The 24,240-nt window shown below is 35.3% G+C and overlaps 1 protein-coding gene across 5 annotated transcripts; it reads left to right on the plus strand.

The window, feature by feature from the left end:
- The first annotated feature begins 1,322 nt into the window (after positions 1-1,322).
- LOC115999201 (GDSL esterase/lipase CPRD49-like) lies at positions 1,323-23,720 on the plus strand. Of its 5 annotated transcripts, none has more exons than XM_031239009.1 (11): positions 1,326-1,340; positions 10,001-10,097; positions 11,583-11,827; positions 12,811-12,985; positions 13,077-13,169; positions 20,630-20,742; positions 20,868-20,945; positions 21,659-21,799; positions 21,996-22,072; positions 22,187-22,327; positions 23,284-23,720. In XM_031239009.1, the coding sequence occupies exons 6-11, from the start codon at positions 20,632-20,634 to the stop codon at positions 23,507-23,509; spliced, it is 774 nt and encodes a 257-aa protein (XP_031094869.1). In that variant the 5' UTR covers positions 1,326-1,340; positions 10,001-10,097; positions 11,583-11,827; positions 12,811-12,985; positions 13,077-13,169; positions 20,630-20,631; the 3' UTR covers positions 23,510-23,720. The 5 variants fall into 5 exon arrangements, with proteins under 5 accessions (XP_031094871.1, XP_031094869.1, XP_031094870.1 ...); XM_031239010.1 differs by lacking the exon at positions 1,326-1,340 and adding an exon at positions 20,510-20,550 and having other exon boundaries at positions 9,945-10,097; XM_031239008.1 differs by lacking the exon at positions 1,326-1,340 and having other exon boundaries at positions 9,945-10,097.
- Positions 23,721-24,240: the final 520 nt, after the last annotated feature.

The raw sequence follows: 24,240 nt of genomic DNA on the forward strand, positions 1-24,240 counted from the left end.
GGCGAAACAAGGAGGATAAAGAGAGAAGAGCTACAGTCTTTGTCTGTAATGACCCTGAAAAAAGATTATAAGCTGAGAGCTCTAGAGAAAATCTCTCTGCTTGCTTCAACTCTAAGAAGCTTGAAGCTATAATTATTTAATTTGTTGTATACCACTTGGAATTGGAAGCTGGAAAAGTAAAGTGAAGACCCAAACCACTTGATGACCGATTCTTGTTCTTCCGCTGCTTCAACTACTACAGGCAAGAATGCATTTCCTCATTTGTGATCTTCATATGAAAATTATATATTGCAGTTTCATTTCCCAGAATCCCAGTATTTTAAATGCTCTATAGCGTTGAAAAGATTATCATTTATTGTTGACTATATCATCTATTATATTAACTTTGCCAAACTCCAAATATTTGTTTGTGTTTTAATAATCTGGAAGGAGGGATTGATGACTTCAAAGTCTTGATAAAATGGTTAGTATTGCTTAGCTTTTGCTCAAATCTTTTTTATTTATTTATATTATTTGTTTTATGTGAAGATGTGTGCTATTTATGGAATATGAATAATTTGTTCACATAAACAAAGGTCATACTAGGAATCTAAAATGAAGTGTGTTTTGATTATAATATGCTAACGGATAAACAATGCACTCTCAAGCTTCCTTTCCTCACAATTCTCTCCTTTATCTCTCTTGTATCTTATTTGTGAGCCTTGCCTTCATGCATGATTCTAATTGATTATTATGTTTTTTGCTTTTGTAATAACTGGCTTCTAATTAAATGCTCAACCTTTTTGGTTGTAACCTCCCCCGTCCATATACAATGCTGGGGTGTACTGTACCTTTAGATTGTCAAAAACTCTTTGGGATTTTCATGTTAAGAGAATGACCCCAAGATTCCTTAATCAACTCTCGTTCCCTCCCTAACTTCTAAGAGTTAGTCTTGTTTTAGCATCACAGTTTATGTTGTCTTGTGTTCAACCTCGTTGATTCTAAGATTAGAACATTGGCGCCCATTGTTGTGTTAATTGAACTAGCTAGCTTCTTTATCGATCCCCTAACTATGAGTTAGCCAAGTAAAAGAATTATTTGAACTTTTTTAATTTCATTTCTTTCTACTTTTCCTTGCTAATTTTTCATCTCATTCTCTTATCCTTCACAATTATCTCCTTTTTTACCCTTCCACCGATTCTACCTTTTTCTTCTTCATTCTTTTCCTTCTCTTACTCCTCTTCCACCACCTGATACCCCTGTGATAGCTTTGCTCAGGACATCCTCTTACATAAAAGGCACCAAACAAAGGATGAAATGAATCCACTTGGACCAGTTAGATAGCCCTCTTCTTCATTCAGGTATGCTATACATATCTGGTAATTCAGATATTAAATCTGGTTACTAAAATTACATTTCAATGAGAGTGCAAATTTTATTTTATTATTATTCTTTTTTTGAAAACGCAAATTTTATTTTATAATTCCATGAATATTCTTTTTGGAATGTGTTGATAGAAATTAAGCATATCTAAACCAAAAGCAGAAATTGCCCTAATGCAGAAAACATCATTTAACTGTTAACTATAGTTTAAAGTAACTCTTTCTTTTTCCTTTGATATTATTAAATACTCCGTATTAGGAAGACATTTTCTTGGTCATCATAACAATGTCAAACACTAAAAATTATAAGAGATGTGGTATATTATATAATTTGACAAAATTGAATCCATTCCTTCAATTTTTGTTAAATTATAAAATGTACTACATCCTTTACAATTTAAACATCTAACTTTGTTACGATTCACATGATAGATTTTTTCTTAAAAATTATTAAGAATTTTTTTTTTCTTGACAATCAATTTTTGTCAAATTATAAAAAGTATATTTTATCTATCATATTTTTGTCATGGTGACTCTTGCTATTGAATGTTCTTGCATATAGTTAGTCTACCCAATTTTTTTTGAACTCAATAATAACATATCTTCTATTGCACAACTAGCAGTCATTAGCTTAGACTTTTATTTCCTTAGAAGTATTGTTTAGTGTTTTATGTCTTTTTATTTTTCCTCTTGATTAAGTATTTTTTTTACTGCTCATTATGATTTTTTGGTGTTCATTATATTTTTAATTTTAATGTGTGTTTTCAAAGTTTTATTTTACAATTTAGTATTTTCTTCAGAATAGTAGGATTGACCATTAAAATTGTGTATCTTTAATTGAAATATTTTACAATCCTTCTCTTTCAACATTAAAACTGTGTATCTATAATTGAAATAACTTGCCAAGGACCTTGTGGTCCAGTGGCATCAAACCCTTCCCTTTATACGGGAGGTGGTGGGTTCGAGCCTCAGTGGAGGCAATACTGATTCTTGTGTTTCAATAGGTTGAGAAAGTAGTTATGAACTGATTCTTGTGTGAGCAAACTAATTAAACTCAAATATTCCTCTTGTTAACAAGTAATGAAACCCTTAAACCTTAAACCCCTAAACCCTAATTGAATGATAGGCATGTCCAACTAGTTGGATAGGAGGGAAAGGGATAATTGAAGGTCATGGAGGGCCCTAAACCCTAATTGAATGATAGGCATGTCTAACTAGTTGGATAATGGAAGGTCATAGAGGTTAATGAACGTGGTAGTGTGTTATCTCTTGTAATTTGATTTTAAACCTTCGAAGGAGTTTTGATGAAGCTTGAGTGATGAGTGGTGTTTTGTGCTTAGTATAAATAGATTGTAAAATGTTGTAAGGCACATGCCTCTTGTTTGGTTGAATGACCACTTTTGGGTCATGTTCTTTGTAAAGGCTTTGGCCTAGGGTTTTGATGATCAATAAAGTTCAAAAGTTTGATTTAAAAAAAAAAAAAACCTAAATCCCTAAACCCTAACCCTTAAAGTCTAAAACTCTAAAATCCTAAACCTCCTTTTTCGCCTAACTCTTAAACCCTAAACCATAACCCCAAACCTTAAACCCTTTTTTCCCCTAACCCCCTAACCTCTAAAACCCTAAACTCTAAACCGTAAATCTTAAACCCTAAATGCCTAACCCCTAAAACACTAAACCCTAAAGCTACCCTAAGACCTAAACTCTAAAACCCTTTTTGCTCTAACCCCTAAACCCCTAACCCTAAAACCCTAAACCCCTAACCCCTAAAATCCAAAACCTTAACACCTAAACCATTGTAAACCCTAAATCTAATCCCTAAACCCCTAAACCCCAAACTCTAAACCCAAAAAAAAAAAAAAAAAAAACTCTAAACCCTAAAACTCTAAATGCTAACCCTAAACCCTAACCCATAACCCCTAAACCCTAAAACTCTAAATACTAACCCTAACCCATAACCCCTAAACCCTTTCCCACCCAAACCCCTAAACCCTAAACCCTAAACCCTAACCCATAACCCCTAAAACCCTAAACCATAAATCTTAACCCCTAACCCTGAAACCTGAACCCTAAAACCCTAAATGCAACCCTAAACCCTAACCCATAACCCTAAACCCTAACCCATAACCCCTAAACCCTTTACTCTAACCCTAACCCATAACCCCTAAAACCCTAAACCATAAATCTTAACCCCTAACCCTAAACCATAAAACCCTAAATGCAACCCTAAACCCCTAAACCCTTGAACCCTAAACCCTAAACCTTAAAACACTAAAACCTAAACCCTAAAACCCTTAAATCTCCAACCTTAAACCCTACTTTCTTATTCTCTGAACTCTCTTTTATTTCTCTTCTCTGTCCTTCTCCTTCTCTTATCCCCTTCTTTTATTTTCTATCTCTTTTCCTCATCTGCCTATTTCTTTTTTCTTCTCCTTATTCTTTTCATTAAAGTGTATGTTTATCTTTCTCTCCATGTTTGTCGTATCCTTTCTTCATCTTTTTATTTCTCTTCTCTTTCTATCTCTTTAAGTGTTGTTATTTTTTTGATTTCTATCTTTATTCCTCATCTAACACAGAGCCGAGGCGAAATTAAAAAAAGATTCTATTTCAAGTAATCGTTTTTGAACCCGTTATTGTTTTCATATTAGAACCATTATCATAACCTTGATCCCTTGGAGGGTTAAGCCCGAGCCCCGAGGGTAGAGGTTTCATGACCGACATGCTTCATGAGATGGAGCAGTATTTTGAGAATCTTGGTCTCAATGACGAAGTGAAGAAGATCAAAGCTGCTACCCCATATCGTACTAANAAAAAAAAAAAAAAAAAAAAACTCTAAACCCTAAAACTCTAAATGCTAACCCTAAACCCTAACCCATAACCCCTAAACCCTAAAACTCTAAATACTAACCCTAACCCATAACCCCTAAACCCTTTCCCACCCAAACCCCTAAACCCTAAACCCTAAACCCTAACCCATAACCCCTAAAACCCTAAACCATAAATCTTAACCCCTAACCCTGAAACCTGAACCCTAAAACCCTAAATGCAACCCTAAACCCTAACCCATAACCCTAAACCCTAACCCATAACCCCTAAACCCTTTACTCTAACCCTAACCCATAACCCCTAAAACCCTAAACCATAAATCTTAACCCCTAACCCTAAACCATAAAACCCTAAATGCAACCCTAAACCCCTAAACCCTTGAACCCTAAACCCTAAACCTTAAAACACTAAAACCTAAACCCTAAAACCCTTAAATCTCCAACCTTAAACCCTACTTTCTTATTCTCTGAACTCTCTTTTATTTCTCTTCTCTGTCCTTCTCCTTCTCTTATCCCCTTCTTTTATTTTCTATCTCTTTTCCTCATCTGCCTATTTCTTTTTTCTTCTCCTTATTCTTTTCATTAAAGTGTATGTTTATCTTTCTCTCCATGTTTGTCGTATCCTTTCTTCATCTTTTTATTTCTCTTCTCTTTCTATCTCTTTAAGTGTTGTTATTTTTTTGATTTCTATCTTTATTCCTCATCTAACACAGAGCCGAGGCGAAATTAAAAAAAGATTCTATTTCAAGTAATCGTTTTTGAACCCGTTATTGTTTTCATATTAGAACCATTATCATAACCTTGATCCCTTGGAGGGTTAAGCCCGAGCCCCGAGGGTAGAGGTTTCATGACCGACATGCTTCATGAGATGGAGCAGTATTTTGAGAATCTTGGTCTCAATGACGAAGTGAAGAAGATCAAAGCTGCTACCCCATATCGTACTAACACAACTATGCTATTGTTGAGATGAAAGCATGCTGACATCGAATGAGGGACCTACTACATAGACATATGGGATGATTTCAAGAAGGAGCTCAAGCGACATTTTTGGCAAAAGATGTCAAATTTTTTTTTGGCAAATGGAGTAATATTTTGAGAATCTTGGTCTCAATGACGAAGTGAAGAAGATCAAAGCTGCTACCCCATATCATACTGACACAACTATGCTATTGTTGAGATCAAAGCATGTTGACATTGAATGAGGGACCTACTGCATAGACATATGGGATGATTTCAAGAAGGAGCTCAAGTGACATTTTTACCCCGAGAATGTGGTATATGAGGCACGTAGACGACTTAGGGAGTCGAGGCAACGAGAGTCTATCCAAGACTATGCAAGAGTACACAACTCTAATGCTTCAAATCTCCAACTTATATGAGGAGGATTTATTATTCTACTTCATCGACGAATTGCAATAGTGGGCAAAACAAGAGGTACAACGATGAAATGTTGTGTCAGTAGACAAAGTAATTGCCATCGCTGAGTTGCTAAGGTCGTTCTCAATGTCACTTCAGTTCGTCAAAGAGAAGGGACACAAGGGAGGGGGATAAGTTCATGGAGGTCACCAACCATGAATGGGGACAAAACGATTGCATGAAGGGAGTACGAGGAAAAGAAGAAAGTTTTCGTGTCAAAACTTGCATGCTACGTATGCAAGGGGCCACATTGTATGAGGGACTGTCCAAAACTTAGTTTGCTTTTGGCCATGGTGGAACAACATGAGGCTAAGACCCACGAGGAAGAGGAGACAAGCAAGATGGGATCACTCCAAATCCACACCACCCTTAATGCCAAAACAATGCTAATGACGTCGAACAAAGGCATAATGTACGTCGAAGCGTTGGTGAATCGTAAGCCAACACGAACTTTAGTAGATACTGGTGTCACACACAGTTTTGTGATCGAGGATGGGGCTAGAAGACTCGGTTTTTGTTAGACAAGGAGGAAGGTTGGGTTAAGGCCACCAATGCGAGGTGTAGAGTTACGCTTAGGCATTTGGAAGGGCTAAGTGAACTTGTCCGTGACACTAATGGATGATTATAAAGTCGTGCTTGGGATGTACTTTCTTCGTCAAGCCACAACCATCCCCATTCCACCCTTTAACACGATATGTATTTTGGAAAAAAGGTTATCGTGCATGATCCCAACCTTTGAAGCTTCCAAGAGGTGAGTGAAAGTGTTATAACAACTATTAACCATGCAAGTTGTGGAAGGAGCCAAGAAAGGCAAAGCCAACGTTATGACCAATGCTTGGGTGGAACAAGCCAATTTACTTGATCATGTTTAGAGAAAGTGCACGCAAGTGTAGGAAGAAATGGGTAGACAAGCGACAAGAGTATAACCCACATCATGAAGTCGTGGAAAATCGAAGTTGTGGGTACCACTCGTCGTAACTAAGTCCTTCAACCAAGGAATAGACAAGGTGCTCACATCGAAGGTAGTTCGCAAAAGGGAAGTTCCACCTCAAATGTACTACGTTATCAAATTGGAGGCATACACGGCGACTAGGGCGTCGTCGAATTAGGTGGGGGAATATGTAACGTGCGAGGCACTTTGCTCCACATTTACGAGGTTTCCTACATCTCTCTAGGCCCAGGATAAGTTCACAATATTAGTATAAGACTATTTTGAATTTATTTTCATACCACACCATTACTAATCCGTTTACCAAGTGGTCAAAATGGCTGGTTTATTATGCTCATAATTTTATTACATGAAACTCTCCAATTTTTCTTGTTTTTAGGTGATTTGTGATTTGTTCATACTTTTATTTACTTGTACTAGCCCATAAATGGTATGGGACCTTGATACAGTAAAGAATGATGTGTTATTTTCATATCATGAAAATTTTATGATGCTTACGTAACGAAAATATTAATATATCATATATATAATACATATTATTTAATGGTATAGATTAAACAACTCAATAGATCTAAAGATAACGATGACTCAAAGATGGATTTCACAATTCAACTGATGAGATTACTCTAATCAAAGCCTACCATTAAAAGAATTATTATAGCCAAACTAGCTATTAAAGGAAAATTATTGATATCCATTATATTATGGACGAAATAAAGGTATGAATCTTCATAATTCTCCATGAATGGCCGCTACCCCACAACGAAAGGTCATGATGGACCATTAATCTACTATAAAGAGGTTCGTGGACATTCCTCTTTCACTAAAAAAAAATGCTCCATATATAATCAAAGATAAAGAGGGACACCATATCATCATCCTCGGGCCGAGGTAACCCAGTGGGGTAGTTCAAGTGGCAAGTGAGCTCTATTTGTGGGGAGAAATTTCGGGAGAACCCGAGTTCAATTCCCACAAGTGACGATTCCCCCTGGGCTAGCTCCTGTGCCTTCCGGAGCGAACGTGGGTGGACCCCGGACAGTTAAACAGCCGGAGAGAAAGACCCTGTAAATTTACCAAAAAAAAAATCCTCGGGCCGAGGTCAAGAACAATCACTCAAATAGCTCTCACATATTGTCAAATTATTCATATACGTACAAAACCTTAAATATTATAAGGTATTGGTACATATTTTTAGTGTACCATCTAAAAATCTCAGAACTTTCACCTTTACAATTTTCATATGTATAATAATTTTGTGTCCATTTTTCATGTTATATACTTATATGCATATTTTATTCCATATATGTTCATGTTGGATTACTCCTAATAAAACCAACAATGTTATAACAAAAAATAAGTATTCATATTTACACTATTATACATGAGTGATGTTTGTCACATGAAATTGCAACTTGCCAAGTAAACACAATTTTACTCATGCATAATTTCATGGGTTATTCCTCTTACCTAAATCACATTAGAGTAACGAGATTCAGATCGAAATACATTATTTATCCACACAATTCTCTATTAAATAAGTCCTAAACAAATTTTGTTGTACATATATCTCATATGTTATTGAAGATAACAAATATTAGTATAGTGAAGTAAAGTGAGTGGATCGGAACACAACAAGCAAAGCGGAATAGAGCCACAATTAATAAAAGAACTGTATGTTTGAGTTACATATAAATATGATGCATTGATGCTCATAACTTAGATTATTATCATCGTAATTAATAAAAAAAATACTTCACTCCATTAAACGTAGGTACACTGCCGTATCACATAAATAATCACGTGTTCTTCTTTCATTTTGTTTTTTGTTCTTGATTTCTTAATCCTATTTTACCCAACAAACTTAATCTAATTTGTTGTTTGATCACATTTTTTCTGACCAATCAATTAAAACGGTAAAGTCACACACCCAGACTAATTCCAATAAAAGATAATTGTGTCATCTTATCCACATCCAATGAATAACTTAATTTCTTTGTTGATTTGTGTCCAACTTTTTATTTTATTTTATTTAAAAAAAAAACCATTAGCCTTTATGGGAAAAGATGAAAAAAAAAAGAGAGGAGAAAATATTAAAAAGTGGAATTAAAGCTACACATCACATTTTATTTTTCTTTTCGTTTGACAGTAAACTAGGAAAGATATAGGTGCTTTAAGGGTTTTTAATTTTTTTTTTTATTTTTACATTAATTAAATTGAATTAAGATTTCTTTTTTGAATATTATTGACTCTGTAGTATCTGTTCATACATACTTTCTCAATCTTCTGACACCATAGATATGTCTTTGGCAAATTGAATTAAGATTAAGAAATATATATATACATATTCTCAATTCTCTTTTGATCTTATCTTTTCCTTTTGGCAAAAGCTCCCGTGAACCCACCCCTTTTCTTTCTCTTTTGAGCCTTTGTGGTTTTGTTATGTATAAAGAATATCCCTATAAATTATATCCCTATAATTTATTGTATATTATATTAAAAAGATTTTTTTAAAAAAGGAATATCCAGTCAGGTATTTACTACTGCTAATATGATTACAGTCAAACATCCACTACAAGATCTGCAGCACGTCACATGGCAGGCTGCTCAGCAGATTAATTAGATTCACTCTCACCCACCTCCTTCATCACCATGTACTAATGCCTCAGTTCAAAAGAACAGAAAAGTTAAAAAAAAAAAAAAAAAAAAAAAAACAACAACATAGTATTACCAGAAAAATTGAATGCAGTAAATTACAAAATAAGAGCAACCACAGTTGAGTTTAGTTTACAATATTTAAATAATGAATGCAGAAATTTACAATATTGAATTAGATAATTAAATATATAAATTTGTAAATTAATTGTAAAATTCAAATATATTATTTTATACTGTACTAAATAAAATCACGAAGTGTATAAAAAAATAAAAAATAAAAATTAAGATTGAAGTTCTCTGTCCCTAAAAAAATCTTGGCCGGGGAACAAGGTTGCGTTGGGAGAAGATGAATTCGAAAGTGAGGATGGAGGTCCTATTTTTACCCTGCCCGTCCTATTACCATCCCTTATTAAATGGAGTGGTTACGGTGGAAAAATGATAGCTTGGGAAAAATGAGAGCATTATTATACAGTAGTTGAACATTTCTTTATGAGGGCATGACAAATTAATATACTCCATAGCAAATAGCACCAGTGTCTATTATCAGTAGTAAATTTATAATCTTTGTGGCAAATTAAAATTCCTTGCCCCAGTGCCTCACACTCTGACCTGATAGAATGACCTGATAGAACGATAGAGAAAAACAAAACAGAACAAAGAAAAAAAAGCAGTAATTGGGACCATTAAAGAGAGTGTAGTATGCCCCACATGCATTTCAATGTTGTTTCTCAACAATCATTCATTCCCATCTCTCTCTCTCTCTCTCATTTCCATCTTTCTTTCTTTCTCTGCAGTGGGTTCTAGCTTTGTGTGAAAAGGTGTACTGAAATGCTTGGGTTGGATTTCGGAACCCAGACAAGAAAGCCTTTCTTTTTTGCCAATCTGATTAAGGTTTGCTTTTCTTAAACTTCATTCATTCACAATTTCTTGGACTCCATTGTATGCTTTCTCTGTTTGCTGTGAAGTACTGAAACAACAAAAAAGGTTTCGTTTTTTAGCAATCTTTACTTTACTTTTTGTTGGGAGTTTTACTGAAAAATTGTACTGTGGTGTGGGGTGCAGAGAATTTATGGGGAAATGCTGCAGATTTTAGGTTTATGAAGAAATAGAGGAATGGGGGGAACAAGTTCAAAGGGTGAGAGGAGTGAAGCTTTGAGATTGTGTAAGGAGAGGAAGAGATTCATCAAGAATGCCATAGATTCTAGGTATATGCTTTAGCAGCTGCCCATGTTTCCTATATTCAATCTCTAAGAAACCTAGGTTTTGGTTTGAGGAGGTATGCTGAGGCTGAGATATTCAGAGTCATCTGTCTCAGCTTCAGGCCCTGACTTGGACTACTATCCCTAGATAGTTTCTTCCTAACAGCTATACTCCAACATGGACAAACCCCCTCACATTCCTCATATATATCCATCACCCTCACCATCCCACATTGGTGGGGTTTCTGATTCCCTGTGCCAAACGACAGCCCGGTGTCGCCCCTGACTACTAGGATGAGTTACATGAGGCTAGGGGGGGGAGGGGGGGGGATTGGTGTTTTTTTTTTTTTTTTTTTTTTTTTTTGGATTAACGAGGTAAACCCACTCTTTCATGTGTGAGTATATATGTGAGTAAATTGGTGTTGTTACTATTAGGATGGCGTTGCCTGTTGTGAATGGGTATGTGGAGTGTTAGTAGAATGTTAGTTGTGAATATTAGTTGAAAAAGACTAGTAGATAAAGAGGCACTAGTAGAGACTTGACAATAAAAATTAGATTATTAGCATATGTTCTTTGAAAATGAGTTGTCAAAGCCTTTGGAGTTTGGACTATAGGCTTAGGCTAATGTAGTGTGTATATAAATAGGTGTGATGGCTGGAGTGAAGAGAAGATGTGTGCGTTGTGTATGTGAGAACAATAAAATACATAGTGCATGTTTGGTTTGCATATAGGAATCAGAATCAAAATGGGTATCAAATACTTGGTAATAGTAATGGGTTTTGGTGATAGTATTTTTGCATGTTTGGTAGTAGAGTGGAATGTGAATGATTATTAATAGTTGGGGAAGCGGAGGAGGGAGGGTATGAAACCCTTATTTTATTAGGGAATGAGTTTTGCAATTAAGGGGTAATCAAAATTCATAGTAGTGTTCTAAAAACCTGTCAACCAAATAATAACAATGACATTGATATTCATTCTTGATAGCGTTCTATTAAATTCCGTTTCCTTGAACTTTTAAACAAGTATCTCCTCACGAAGCTTTGCCATTCTTCCTCTTTTAATTTATCATTTTCTAACCTAAGAAGTTGCATCCATCCTTTCTCTTTTCTCGTTTTCTAACTTGATCAATTACATCCATCTCCATATAATCGATTTACTGGTGTAACCGCCAATATAGGGATTAGAAGAGCGCAGGTGTCCGGCAACCGGTTTTGGAAAATCTGAAGTCATTCTGGGCTGCGCGTGAGTGTCACGCACCACCTCTATACAATGCGTGTATTCACGCGCCTCCGTTGTCCTCGATCTGTTCTCCACGCATCAGCGCGTGAGACATGTAACTCCTGGGTCGCCTAATTCTTGTAGCCTCGCATCTGGACTTGGTTTGGACCATTGCCACCTCAGTTGCTTCTGTTTTACGGTCAGGTTGTTTCATACACCTTTTGTAACACCTCCAATTTCTACTAATAAAGCCTAGATACAACTTCCAATTAAATATATAAAAAGAGAATTAAATATCAAGTTCTAAACCGAATGGGCAAGAATCCAAAATAGAGGAGATGCCACTACTACAGAAAAATGATACTATGTCGCCCATTCAACGTTGATTTTTGACAAACCGACGTTATATGTCAATAAAATAAAGCAAAAATAATACTACCTCCGTGACTCCGTCCCATTTTGGATGTCTGATTCGTTTAACGAGTCTTGACTGAAGTTATTTTTAATCCAATTTTTCATAATATTAAGTTTAGCATTAATATATAAAATTTATATATTTAGAAACTACATTAAAAGTACTATTAAACACAAAAAATTAAATTTAAAAACAATAAAAAAATTACTAAAGAAAATAAGCAATGAAGAAAGAGTTGGTTTAACCAATGAATAGTAAGTAGGGCTCGTAAAATGGGACAGAGGGAGTATATTATTTACGACGTTGGTTTATGGAAAAAGCTGACGTCATAAATATTTTTTTTAAAATATTAAGACATACAATGTAGAACCGACGTCATACGTTTTAAATCCTTTTTTTAAAAAAAAATTAAAAACATACGAAGTTGGTTCAATAAAAAACTAATTAACGTCGTATGTTTTAAATAATTTTTTTTAAAAAAAATTAAAGACATACAACGTCGATTTTATAAATAACTAACGTCGTATGTTCTAAATAAAATTTTCTAAAAAATCATATGTTCTAAATAATTTCTAAAAAAAAAATTAAAGACATACGAAGTCGTATGTTTTAAATATTTTTTTTAAAAAAAAAAATTAAAGGCACACGACGTCGTATGTTCTAAATAAAATTTAAAAAAATCATATATAAAAAAATTAAAGACATGTGACGTCAGTTCTATGTTGAACTAACATCGTATGTTTATGTCCTTTTTTTTATTATTTAAGATCAGATCTATAAGAGATCAGATCAGTAAAACCAACGCACAACTTCATCAGCTTCATCAGTAGAACCAACACATGTCTTCTTCCTTCATCTTTAAGAGATCAGCTTCGCCTTCCTTCATCACCAACACACAGCTTCATTTTTGTCTTCCTCGTTTAGCAGCAACTTGCTTTGAATCCTCCGTACGTATTTCACATTTCAGATTTCTTTTCTTAGTATATTGCTCCGATTGAAGCTGCTCGTCGCTAATCACCCAGGTGCTCTATCTTGTAGATCTCGTAGAACACTAAGTTGAAGCTCTTGAACTTAGGTGCTCAACCCCTCGATGCTCAAGCACTGAAACAAACGCCCCCACGTTTCACACTGGTACGTAGCTCCTCAGGTTGCTTCCTCACCCACTGGTCCCCCATCAACTGCTCATCGCTAATCACACTCTTGATCCTCTCAATTTCTGCAATATGTAGATCTTTTGATTGCTCTACAGGTTCACGTTTAGCAACTCCATTACTTTTCTTATCTGGAGCTCGAATGGCGATTGTTTCGAGAATAGCCATATCTCTATTTTTTTTAAAAACGAGATACGAAGTCGATTTTTTTTTTGAAAAAACCGACATCGTATGTACTTATTTAAAAAATTAAAAATAATATACGTCGGTTTTTTAAAACTGACATCGCATAATTTATTTATAACGTCTGTTAGAACTACGTCGGAAAAAACCGACGTCGTATGTCCAAAATAACCAATTTTTGTAGTAATGTGCTTAGAACCATCAAAACATCATAGTAATAATAATACTACAAGTTAAAAGGAATCCATAGTCATCAAAGCTAAACAAGATGAGGGGATCTAAAGGGGAGCTAGAATCAAAGAGATCTGCACATCTAACTCCACTATGCGCTCTCATTGATCAAATATCCACGCCTAAAAGGGGTTGATAAACAAGGAGAAAACAAACCCGTTAGTATGAAATGGTAAGCAGTGTTGAAAAAATCGCGCCTAGGCGCTAGGCGCCGGACAGCCGCCGCGAGGAAGGCCGGAATCGGCCTCCTCCGCGGCCGTCCGGCTAGGCGGTCTAGGCGGCCGCCTAGGTGGTCAAGGCGGCGCCTAGGCTGCCTAACCGGCAGCCCCATCTCGACGTTTTTTTCCTCGCCGGAAAGAGCTACCGCAGTACAACGTCGCCTGCCATGGTTGGTGCCTCGCCGGACGGAGCTACAACCTACAGATGAATGACGATGGAGAAGAAGTCGACGCTGGAAAATGGACGAACTTGGTCATCGCCGTCCGCCGGAAAAGCTACAAACGATTGCCATGGTCGCCTCCTTGTTGAATGGAGCTACAACCGGAAGAAGAGGCGACGCTAATTGACGGTCTGAGAAGAAGAAGCGATGCTGACTGATTGACTGAGGAGAAGAAGCGATGCCGACTGGAAGATGATGAGACGAGATGATGGAGTACAAAAAACTCCTAAAAGAAATTAAAAATAAAGAAGATGGAGGCAGACATTGAATACAGTGAGGCAGGCGGTGGAATGGGAAGGTTTCAGCTTTTTTTTGGTATTTGTGTTTGGGAGATGGGAAATGAGAAATTATCTATAAAGCCTAGCTGCCTAGGAACTTACAATTTTAACTATATTCAATGAACTTTAACTATTAATTACAAACACAAACCATATTTAATTTAAAAAAATTAAAAAAAAATTAAAATTAATCGGGCGCCTAGCGTTTTTTTCAACAAGGATGGTAAGTATAAACCACTCAACCCCGTAAAGTAAGTATAGATATATAGGTTTGGAAAATAAGTGGTTTAGCATGAAAGCACAAAGATAACATACTCATTAGTAAGTATTATCGTGAAAGGGCAATCAATAGACAATATCCATAGAGTATAGGTAAATACATATCTATATACATATAGGCATACCCGCATATAAGTATAGTAGTAACTCACACCATATGCGTAAGAATATAAGGATACAAACAAGAAGATAACATGCTCAATAGATTATCCACATTATCACAAAGGAAAGATCATAGTCACATATAAGACCTCATACTATCCTATATATGGATAACTCTGGCAAAGGGTAATAATAGTAGTTCTCAAATCGTACACATCATATTCTTATAAAATAAGTTTATACATAAGTATAACTCATAAACATAGTAAGGGTAAATCCTTCAAAATTCATTTGGTAATCAATATCACTCTCAAAAGAATAATCATACTTATAATATAATATTGGAGGATCTCATCATTCTATGGAGGAAGAGTATCGCGGCAAGGCTTCAAGCCCTGCCGTGACAACCTCGCGGGGCTCACGACTCTCAGGTGGTGGGGCAGGGAGCGTTGCCACCAGATTACACACGCAGGGCGACCGCGGCAGGCCTCCAGGCTCTATGGCTAGCATTGTGTGTTCAACCAGAGGGAATAAAGTGCTCAGCCACTCCGGTCATTCCCCGTTTTCAACACCAAAAAATCTCCATTAACAGACCTCCATCACCTCCACTACATTCAACATTAATAAAATCACAACAAGGCATTATTCCCGCATCACCTCATGATCAAAACATAATATATATCTTCACTATCATACATTAAAACACCCAAATATGCATTACAGAGCATAACACACAAATCATAAGGAAAATACACTAGTTTTGGGTTTCCATGGGCTACACGATTTTATTGATAAAAAGTTCTTGAGTTTTCCTCATTCTTGCCATGGAATTCTACTTAAATTTTTCTTTGGTTTGGTGGAGCGAGATCACCTTCTATATCGATCCCTACGGACGACACCAATGTAAGTTTTGTCGACCACTGGAGCAATCAAACAACGGGCGAACACGACTGAAAAAATTAAGAGACATGTTTGTCGAAAAAGTACTCTTATTGATTTATGTATGCGTGTAAAAGTTGAACCCTTGTTTAGGGTGCTCTAGGCTTGTTTATACAAGAGATAAATGGGCTAATTTAGGTCACCCTAATTTGCCATAAATACAATTGATTTTCTTTCCTTATAGTTTCTGGATTTTCCTCTCTACTCCGCAAGATCGGCCCCAAATCTCCTCTACGTACGGATAGCCTCTCCTCATTTGCCCGAGTCCACCAAGGAGTCAACCAACCCTCTCTCCGACTGACTAACTCGTCTAGTCATCCCTTCATCCAACTATGTTATCAAGTGCAACTTGTTTAATCATTCGATCTCGTACTTGTTCCCCAAGCGAGTCTCCGCCTACTTGGCACTCTACTTGGGCATTTACCCATAGGGCTCCATTCCTATGCCGCTTTATAGACTGCCCGTACCTCCCGTCCGGTCCCTGACTGGCTGACCCCACCGTCTTGTCGACTGCTTATAAGTCTCACCCGGCTTCCCATTAGCCCGCCCTCAGGTCCAATCTAGCCACCTGGTTGGCTGCCTACATGTCCCGTCAAACCACCTCATCCATGGGCATTTCCTTGACACAAAATCCATTGCCATAGAGCCTTTTACTACATTGGTATTAGTTGCCACGCCCTCTATGGCAATGGGTTTTCATGTAAATTAATGTGGTGTAGTATGTGGTGGATGGAAAGTAGCGTGGAGAATGAAGATTCCCCTGGATGTCGTTTTCAAGAGGATGAACAATTGGAATTGAATGGTGTGCGGTTTAAGAACGAGTGCACAATTGTGGTAGCAAGCTAAGCAAGTTCATTTGAGCAATAGCAAAGAGTAGAGTGCAATGTAAAGTGTGGAAGCAAGTAAACAAAAGTAAATAATCAATGTGATATGAGATGAATTGGATTGACATTCCCTTGCTTAGAATGAAGAGGCCTTGGTGAGAATTGAAGCTATGTGATGAGTTGTGATCTTTGGAAGGCATTTATACTAGTGCTAAGCTGGTTACGGTTAGCATCTTACACCATTCGAGTTCTACTTTTGTAGAAACTTTAATAACCTAGAGCATTTCATCAAACGCTTAGTCTACATGCGTTCTTTCGGACTTTACCCTCTCGGAGCTAAGGTGGGTAATGCAAGTGGAAAGAGTTAGAGTGTCTCAATCTCTTGCAAAGACACTCATCCTGAAGCCTCTTGTATGATGTTCGCACTCCTCATACAAGAGTCTATACAAATGTCATTTCCAACAAAGATTCTAAGACATCAACACATAGTCGTCAATTCTTCCTTAATCAATTCATGCACAGTCACAAGGGAATATAATCTAATTCACAAAGCAATTCTAGCCAAGCATTGTCTAGATTGAAAGGCAACAACACCTAAGCTTAGCAATATAGATAGATGGTGAAATGATAAAGATAAATGCAGGAAGTTTACTTAGCTCAAGAGTAATTCACAATCAATCTACAAGATATTCCAATCAAGCAAGAAGAAGCTCCCAGATTGAAGAAGAGTTGTTAATTCCTCTTGAACGCTAGAACTACCCTCTTTCTATAATTGGAGAGAGTTTAGAGCTTGGTCTAGAAGTGAGAGAATGAAATCCTTAACTAATAGCATGTGTCTTCTAAAACAATCCCGCCAACACAATTATACTCATTCAATATATCCTGGTACGCGTGCCTATACTAGGTTTCCCTCAGCTTTAGCCATTACCACGAACGTGATTCCAGTCATGCATTTTTCGTCCACCTCTTGTATGAGTGCAATACGTGCGTACGCCCCTTGTCGATAAGAACGGTTTTCACACATCCATCAAGTATCAAATCACAGTATATGTTTTAGATATCGTTCCACTAGAGATGACTCTTGTAATGTTAAGAATTGATGCTAGGTGGAGTTAAACACAAACTAAAACTACTCTTTTAGAAGCTAGGCCTATTGTTAATGAGTTTGGTTGCTATTATTTAGCAAATAACAAATAAGACAGGTAAAGTAAAGGACCGGGACTTGATTGATTCAAGCTAAGATGTCAATTATTCCACTAGGGGTTAGGGGATTAACACAAGGCATATGGTAAGTGAGATGCACGTACAAAAGTGTCCAAATACCATTCTCGTATCTATTTGGACTTGCAACCTCACCTTGAACTCCACTCTCATGGCAATTAAACCCAAGGTTGCCCATTCAAGAACACTAGGCATAAATTCTCCTTAATACCTGAAATACTCTCGTATTGGGCATCAAGAGTGTGAATGTGTAGCTAGTGTACAAGCTCTACTCTCGTAGCAACAAGCACACTCCAAAGAAAACATATATATAATTGGGATCCAACAATCATACACAATTTTCATATCAAACCCATTTCACACAATCCAAGAATACCCAAATAATCCCCTTTATGTAATACAAATCAAATGGGCATCAATAACAAGAAATCAAACAAAATCCTAGTCCCAAAACACTTAGCTACTCATAATATGAAAATAGATACACAATATCAAAGGATTAATAGAAAGCATAAATAGATATTAAAGAAAGAGATGAGTAAGAAAAACTTCTATATTGAGCTTTTGAATCCAAGATTGCAAGGTGTCTTGAGCTTGAAAATGGAAAAGAATAAGAAATCTAAACTAATCTAAGCTATTTTAAAGCTAAACCCAACTAAAAATTGAAGGGGAAATGAAAGATGTGTTTTTGGTGGAAGAAATCCCCTTTTAAAGGGTAAAACGGGGCTGTCATATGTTGCAGAGGCTAGCCACGGGTGTAGCTATACCCGTGGCTAGAAAATGAAGGCACACGGCCTTGTGGCCACGGTTGTAGCCATGGGCGTTGCCAGAACCGTGGCTAGCAGGCAGTGTGAACTCTGCGCATATTGTCCATCTTCTAGGCTATTTTCATCGCTAAATCCTTTGGATTTGTGTTTGTGGTCTTCATCAAAGTTGTAGCCCTTCAAGTTAGCTTTCTGATGACATAAAAATCACATGATTTGAACATTTCTACATAGAGATATGCCAAAATACCGAGCATTTGGACGTGTTGTGTGGAAATTTCAACTTCTTGATCTTTTGCTCCACTTTTGCCTTTGTTTGTGCAAATGACCAAGACCATTGAAAACACCAAAATTTGGCTCTCTATGAGGTGTTACACCCATCTTCATAGCTTCTCATTGGCTCCCATTGACTCTACATGCATCCGAAATGCTCCAAAAATCATTCAACTCATCTAAATCACAAAGAATTACATCTAAACACACAAATGAATCAAATGAGAAACATTTTAGAAAAAATTACAACAAATGACAAGAAAAGTAAGCTTAAATGCAAGGTGAAAACATAAACATTTTGGCACTTATCACTCGTATAGCTCCCAGACTTCATGCTTATGGTCACTTTGCCCTTTTCTTGCCTCCAAATGCCTTAAAACCACTCAAATGTCCTAGAAATGCAAAAGTGTTCTAATGTGAGTCCTCAAATGCAACTTTTTATGAAGAAAACACACGTTTTCTCCAAAATGCCATTCGAAAACGCTGCTGAAAGCAATGTTTCTGAAAAGGTGAAATTTTAACATGCCAATTAGTTGATCTGACCAGCTAATTAAAAATTGACTTATCAATCATTTACCCAGCATCACTAAAAGCTTAACAAAAAAGAGAAAAAACGAAAGTGTTATTTCGTTCCAATGTGAAGACTCCTAGCTAGTATAGATATCTAATTCTAATTACTTTAATCGTTCGCCATAAAATTAACAATTGTAATATACTAATATAATAATATTGTATACATTGGGACAAATATTTCCTAGAGGAACATATTCTGATTAGCTTATAACTAACGATCGCTAATTTTTTAAAGAAAAGTTTATTAACTATCCCGCTTGAAGAATAAATTATATCCGATTCATTATTAAAAATAAAAATAAATTAACAAAAATGTAGTTAAAATAATTGACATATGGTAATCTCAATTTATTAATTATAAGTTCATCAATTTCATAAATTAAAGTTGGCATAATCTCACTTATTTCGATCTCTACAAATTTAAAATAAATTGACGTATGGTAATCGCATTTTGTTAACTACTAATAAGTTATTGAGTTTTATTATATAACATATAAAATTGATGTAAGCTGGGTTATTTAATTAGCACATATTGGTGAAAAACTCTATACATTGCATTGTGACAATTGTATTAATTAATATTCAATTGTATTATCTAATAAACATTAATTGTACAATTGCATTAATAAATATTCAATTGTATTATTTTTTTTGAAAATTTCAATTGTATTATTTAAAAACTCTATAAATTGCATTGTGACAATTGTATTATTTAATAAACATTAATTATATTCAATTATTCATAACAATTAAATTAAAACTTTTAAAATTTAAAATTTTAATATAAATTTTTTTATTTTGTGACAATTATTCATTAAAAAAAATATTCAACATAACTTGATTTATATTAGTTGGATTGTCGATAAAATTATTTTTTAAAATAAAACAATAAAATCATTTATTTAAAAAATATAATGTACTCCGTATCAAAATGTTGACTTCATACAATTAACTTAAGTATTCTACACTATATTGAATTGCGTGCAAAAAGATTCTGTAAATATAAATTACATTCATGTTTAACATTATTGCAGCTAAACTAATACCCAAGTATTTTTAAAGTCAAATTGTCAATTAATATAATTATATTACGAAAAGATATAAATACTTACTTAACATTAAAGTATCAACTTTTAAAAATTCGAATTTAGTGTAAGAGCAATGTATATAATACATTGAATTAATTAAAGTTGGAGCTTTCTTTTTGTCAAAAGACAAACCCCACCGCAATTTCCTCTCTTGGACTTATCGAACGGTAAATTTTGGTCTGCCTATATATATATTCAGTGAAACTCTTTCCTTTAATTTTTTATCTAGCAAATTAAAATTTGCAGAAATGGTTGGACCGGTTCGCCCTCAGATCGTCCTCTTTGGTTCATCTATTGTGCAGCTTAGCTACAGCCATGGAGGCTGGGGTGCAATCCTCTCTGACCTCTACTCTCGAAAGGTACAATTTTGTTTAATTTAATTTGCATGTGTTAATTAAGGTTGAGTTATGTTCTGCAATGTGTCATCCTTGAAGCTTTCAAAGGTACGAACTTTGTGAATAATCAAACTTCAATTATATTACAGGCAGATATATTGGTTCGTGGATATGGTGGCTGGAACTCAAGGTGTGCTCTTCAAGTTCTACAACAAGTTTTCCCCAAGGTATATATATATATAGAGTATTAATTAATTTCAAAATGCGTGCATGCTGTATCTGTTGATTACTCTTCTTCGTTTCTGTTCGCTTTTTCTCAAAATGGATAGTCTTTCTTTTACTCACTGTATGAAAAGAAGAAAACGAATTTCATCTTTCCAAATTCCATTGATGTGTGTGTGTGGAGGCCCGTGAATGAGTTAAGTCCAGCCCTTGCTTCTTGAAAAAATGGGAGTTAATACCTCCCATGGTCTTCCGAGTATTAGCGATTTACCAGCTGTGGTCCCTCGACTTTTAAATAACCTTCAATAATGATTCTCCAAGTTTAAAAAAATAACCACATGTGGTCCTAATTCTTAAAATAACCCGAGTTTAAAATGACCGCGAGACGTCCTAAAAGGACCATAGGTGGTTATTTTTTAAAACTTGGAAGACCACTGGAGGTCATTTAAAAGTCGAGCGACCACAATTGGTAAATCGCTAATACTCAAAGGACCATTGGAGGTATTAACTCAAAAAATGGAAATGTGGTGGTGGTATATAAGGAAATAAAGTTGTACCTGTGGTGTGGTATAGTTTTTGGGTAGTAATAAATATTTAATTATAATAAATGGTATCAGATCCAAGTCACGGACCTTTACTTTGAGTTATAGTTTTAGCACAGTGATAGGCGCTTGAATCTGACAATGCTGCTATTTTGTTTTGGCTCGATCCGCTTCAGGATGCAGCTGTGCAACCATCTCTAGTGATAGTTTACTTTGGTGGCAATGATTCACTTCGTCCTCATCCCAATGGCCAAAATGCCCATGTTCCTCTTCCTGAATATGTTGAAAACATGAGGAAGATTGCTATTCATCTCAAGGTATATATATATATGTAACAATATAATATAATGTTGCATTCGTTATCTTTTGCCCCGCATAATATAACAATGGCTGCTTTAATTCCAATTTGTTTGTTCACAAAACACTGCTTTAATCGAATTAGCACACAATTGAAATATAATGTTCCTTTTCTAATAATTTTTTTTTTTTTTTTTTTAAATTTTGTTGTACCAGAGCCTTTCGGAGAAGACACGGGTAATATTCCTCAGCGCTCCTCCGGTCAACGAGGCACAAATTTTGGATCGCTATGGGTATATTATATAGTGAATAGTAATATTAATCTTAATTATTAGTGTTAGTGTTGTCTTTAGTGGTTGTAATTAGTACTACAACTTACCTGCGGCTTTGTATGTTGTTCCTGGAAGCAGGCACAGTAACCGGACAAATGAGTTATGCCACAAATATTCAGAAGCTTGTATAGAACTGTGCCATGAGTTGGATGTGAAGGTTGTAGATCTTTGGACTGCCTTACAGCAGCGAGAAGATTGGATGACTGCTTGTTTTCTGTAAGTTCAATATTTATTTATTATTTTTTTTTGGCGACAAGGAAAACTCGCAACCACTATTTGAAATAGTGCATTGCGTAAACCTGTCTTGTGATCCTAATTGGCAAAGTACCAGAAAGAGGTAAACCAACCAATATTGTCTGGCCTATAGTTGATCGATTTAAACCAAGAAGGCTAGAATTTAAACTCGTGACCTTGTGGTTACAAGCTTGTATCCGGCCTTAGCCATTTTGGTTGGGGTTACCGAGTTGTTATTACATAGACCATGTGTGTATTAGAAATATAAAGTACATTATTTGTGTGCATAAAGTTTTGAAAGTATATTATTTGAGTATTGAAAAATATATTATTGTATAATTTATATTTAATACACAAATAATGTATTTTTAGTATATTAAAAATGTATATTTTTTATGATCTACGCAGTGCTATTTGTCGGGGCTACCCCAAACTACAATATTGTGGACCATTGTCCACGTAGCTGTGTGGACGATAAATGCAATATAAATTTTTAATATACAAAAAGTACATTACTTGTGTACTGAATGTACATTATTTAATATTCCCTCTGTCCCATTTTATCTGTCCTACTTAATATTCATTGGTCAAACCAACACTTTCTTCTTTGTTTATTTTCTTTAATATCCTTTACTTATTTTTAAATTAATCTTTTAGTGTAGTTTCTAAATATATAAATTTTATATACTAATATTAAACTTAATATTATTAAAAATTAGATTAAAAATAACTTCAGTCCAGCCTCATCAACCGAACCAGACACATAAAATGGGATGGAGAGAGTAATATATAAAAAATAATGTAGTTACAAATAATATACTTTTAGTATATTAAAAATGTACTTTTTATTTATAATTTACACAAATGTGTGAACTATATATAGTCTATGGAATAATGATCGATGATGATTGTGGTTGGATTTATGTGTACTTGTTTAGGGACGGAATCCATTTATCAAGTGAGGGGAGCAAGATTGTGGTTAAGGAAATCCTGAAGGTGGTGAAGGAGGCTGAGTGGAAACCGAGTCTGCATTGGAGGTCAATGGCGAGTGAATTTTGGGAGTGTTTACCATTCATCCCTGCTGCTCATGATTCCAATGGGAATGGGAACAAAAACCTTCCCGTTGATGAGCCTGTTGGCAGCTGGCAAACTCAGTGGTTGTAGAATAGTACATCTCGCCGGCCGGCCGGCCGGCCGGGACTCCATCTTTCTACATCATCTATCATATCGCAACTTAACTTGTTTTAATAAGTGTTCAAAACTTCTTTAATTTAATGCTCAGTAGCATATATGCATTGCCATTCTCATATTCTGTGTTGTGGACCTGCGACCACTGTTATAAAACATTTCATTAATAATAATCAAACATTATTCACATTTGATTAATAACAAAAAAAAAATATACTAAATATAATAAAAATCAATAATGTGAATATGTGATGATTATATTATAATAGAAATAAAAAATTATTTTACATCGGTGTAATACATTGCATTAATTGCTTGTACATTATACTTCTTTTCTATATATACTAATACAAATAATTTTCAATTATACCCCTCATATTTTAAGTACGTTTTTCCATAGCCATGAAGCTAATTATAAGGTAACTTATACAATTATACACTGAGCTTTCTTTCTTATACATTTATGTTATAATAATATTATAATATTTAAACCAAGTAAATAAGTAATCCGAATAAGGGGTGCTGCACGTAAGCCGTAAGGTGTGGGAGCAAAACGTGGAGAGCATTGCAGCTTTATTTTCTAATTATTAGCATCATTAGTTATTTTCCTCTACTATAAATTGGATGTATTCTTGCCTTTCATAATGTGTCAAAAAGTAATAACATTTACTTTTCCTATTCCTCTCTTTCTTACGTATGCGAGTATT

The sequence above is a fragment of the Ipomoea triloba genome, chromosome 12, assembly GCF_003576645.1.
Source record: "Ipomoea triloba cultivar NCNSP0323 chromosome 12, ASM357664v1".
NCBI classification, from domain to species: Eukaryota; Viridiplantae; Streptophyta; class Magnoliopsida; order Solanales; family Convolvulaceae; genus Ipomoea; species Ipomoea triloba.

What these genes read in the sequence shown, in the direction of transcription:
- LOC115999201 (XM_031239011.1), top strand. Translation starts at nt 20,632, where the DNA reads ATGGTTGGACCGGTTCGCCCTCAGATCGTCCTCTTTGGTTCATCTATT. An exon ending in TACAACAAGTTTTCCCCAAG is followed by an intron (nt 20,946 to 21,658) that starts GTATATATATAT and finishes GATCCGCTTCAG; the next exon opens with GATGCAGCTGTGCAACCATC. An exon ending in TGGATGACTGCTTGTTTTCT is followed by an intron (nt 22,328 to 23,283) that starts GTAAGTTCAATA and finishes GTACTTGTTTAG; the next exon opens with GGACGGAATCCATTTATCAA.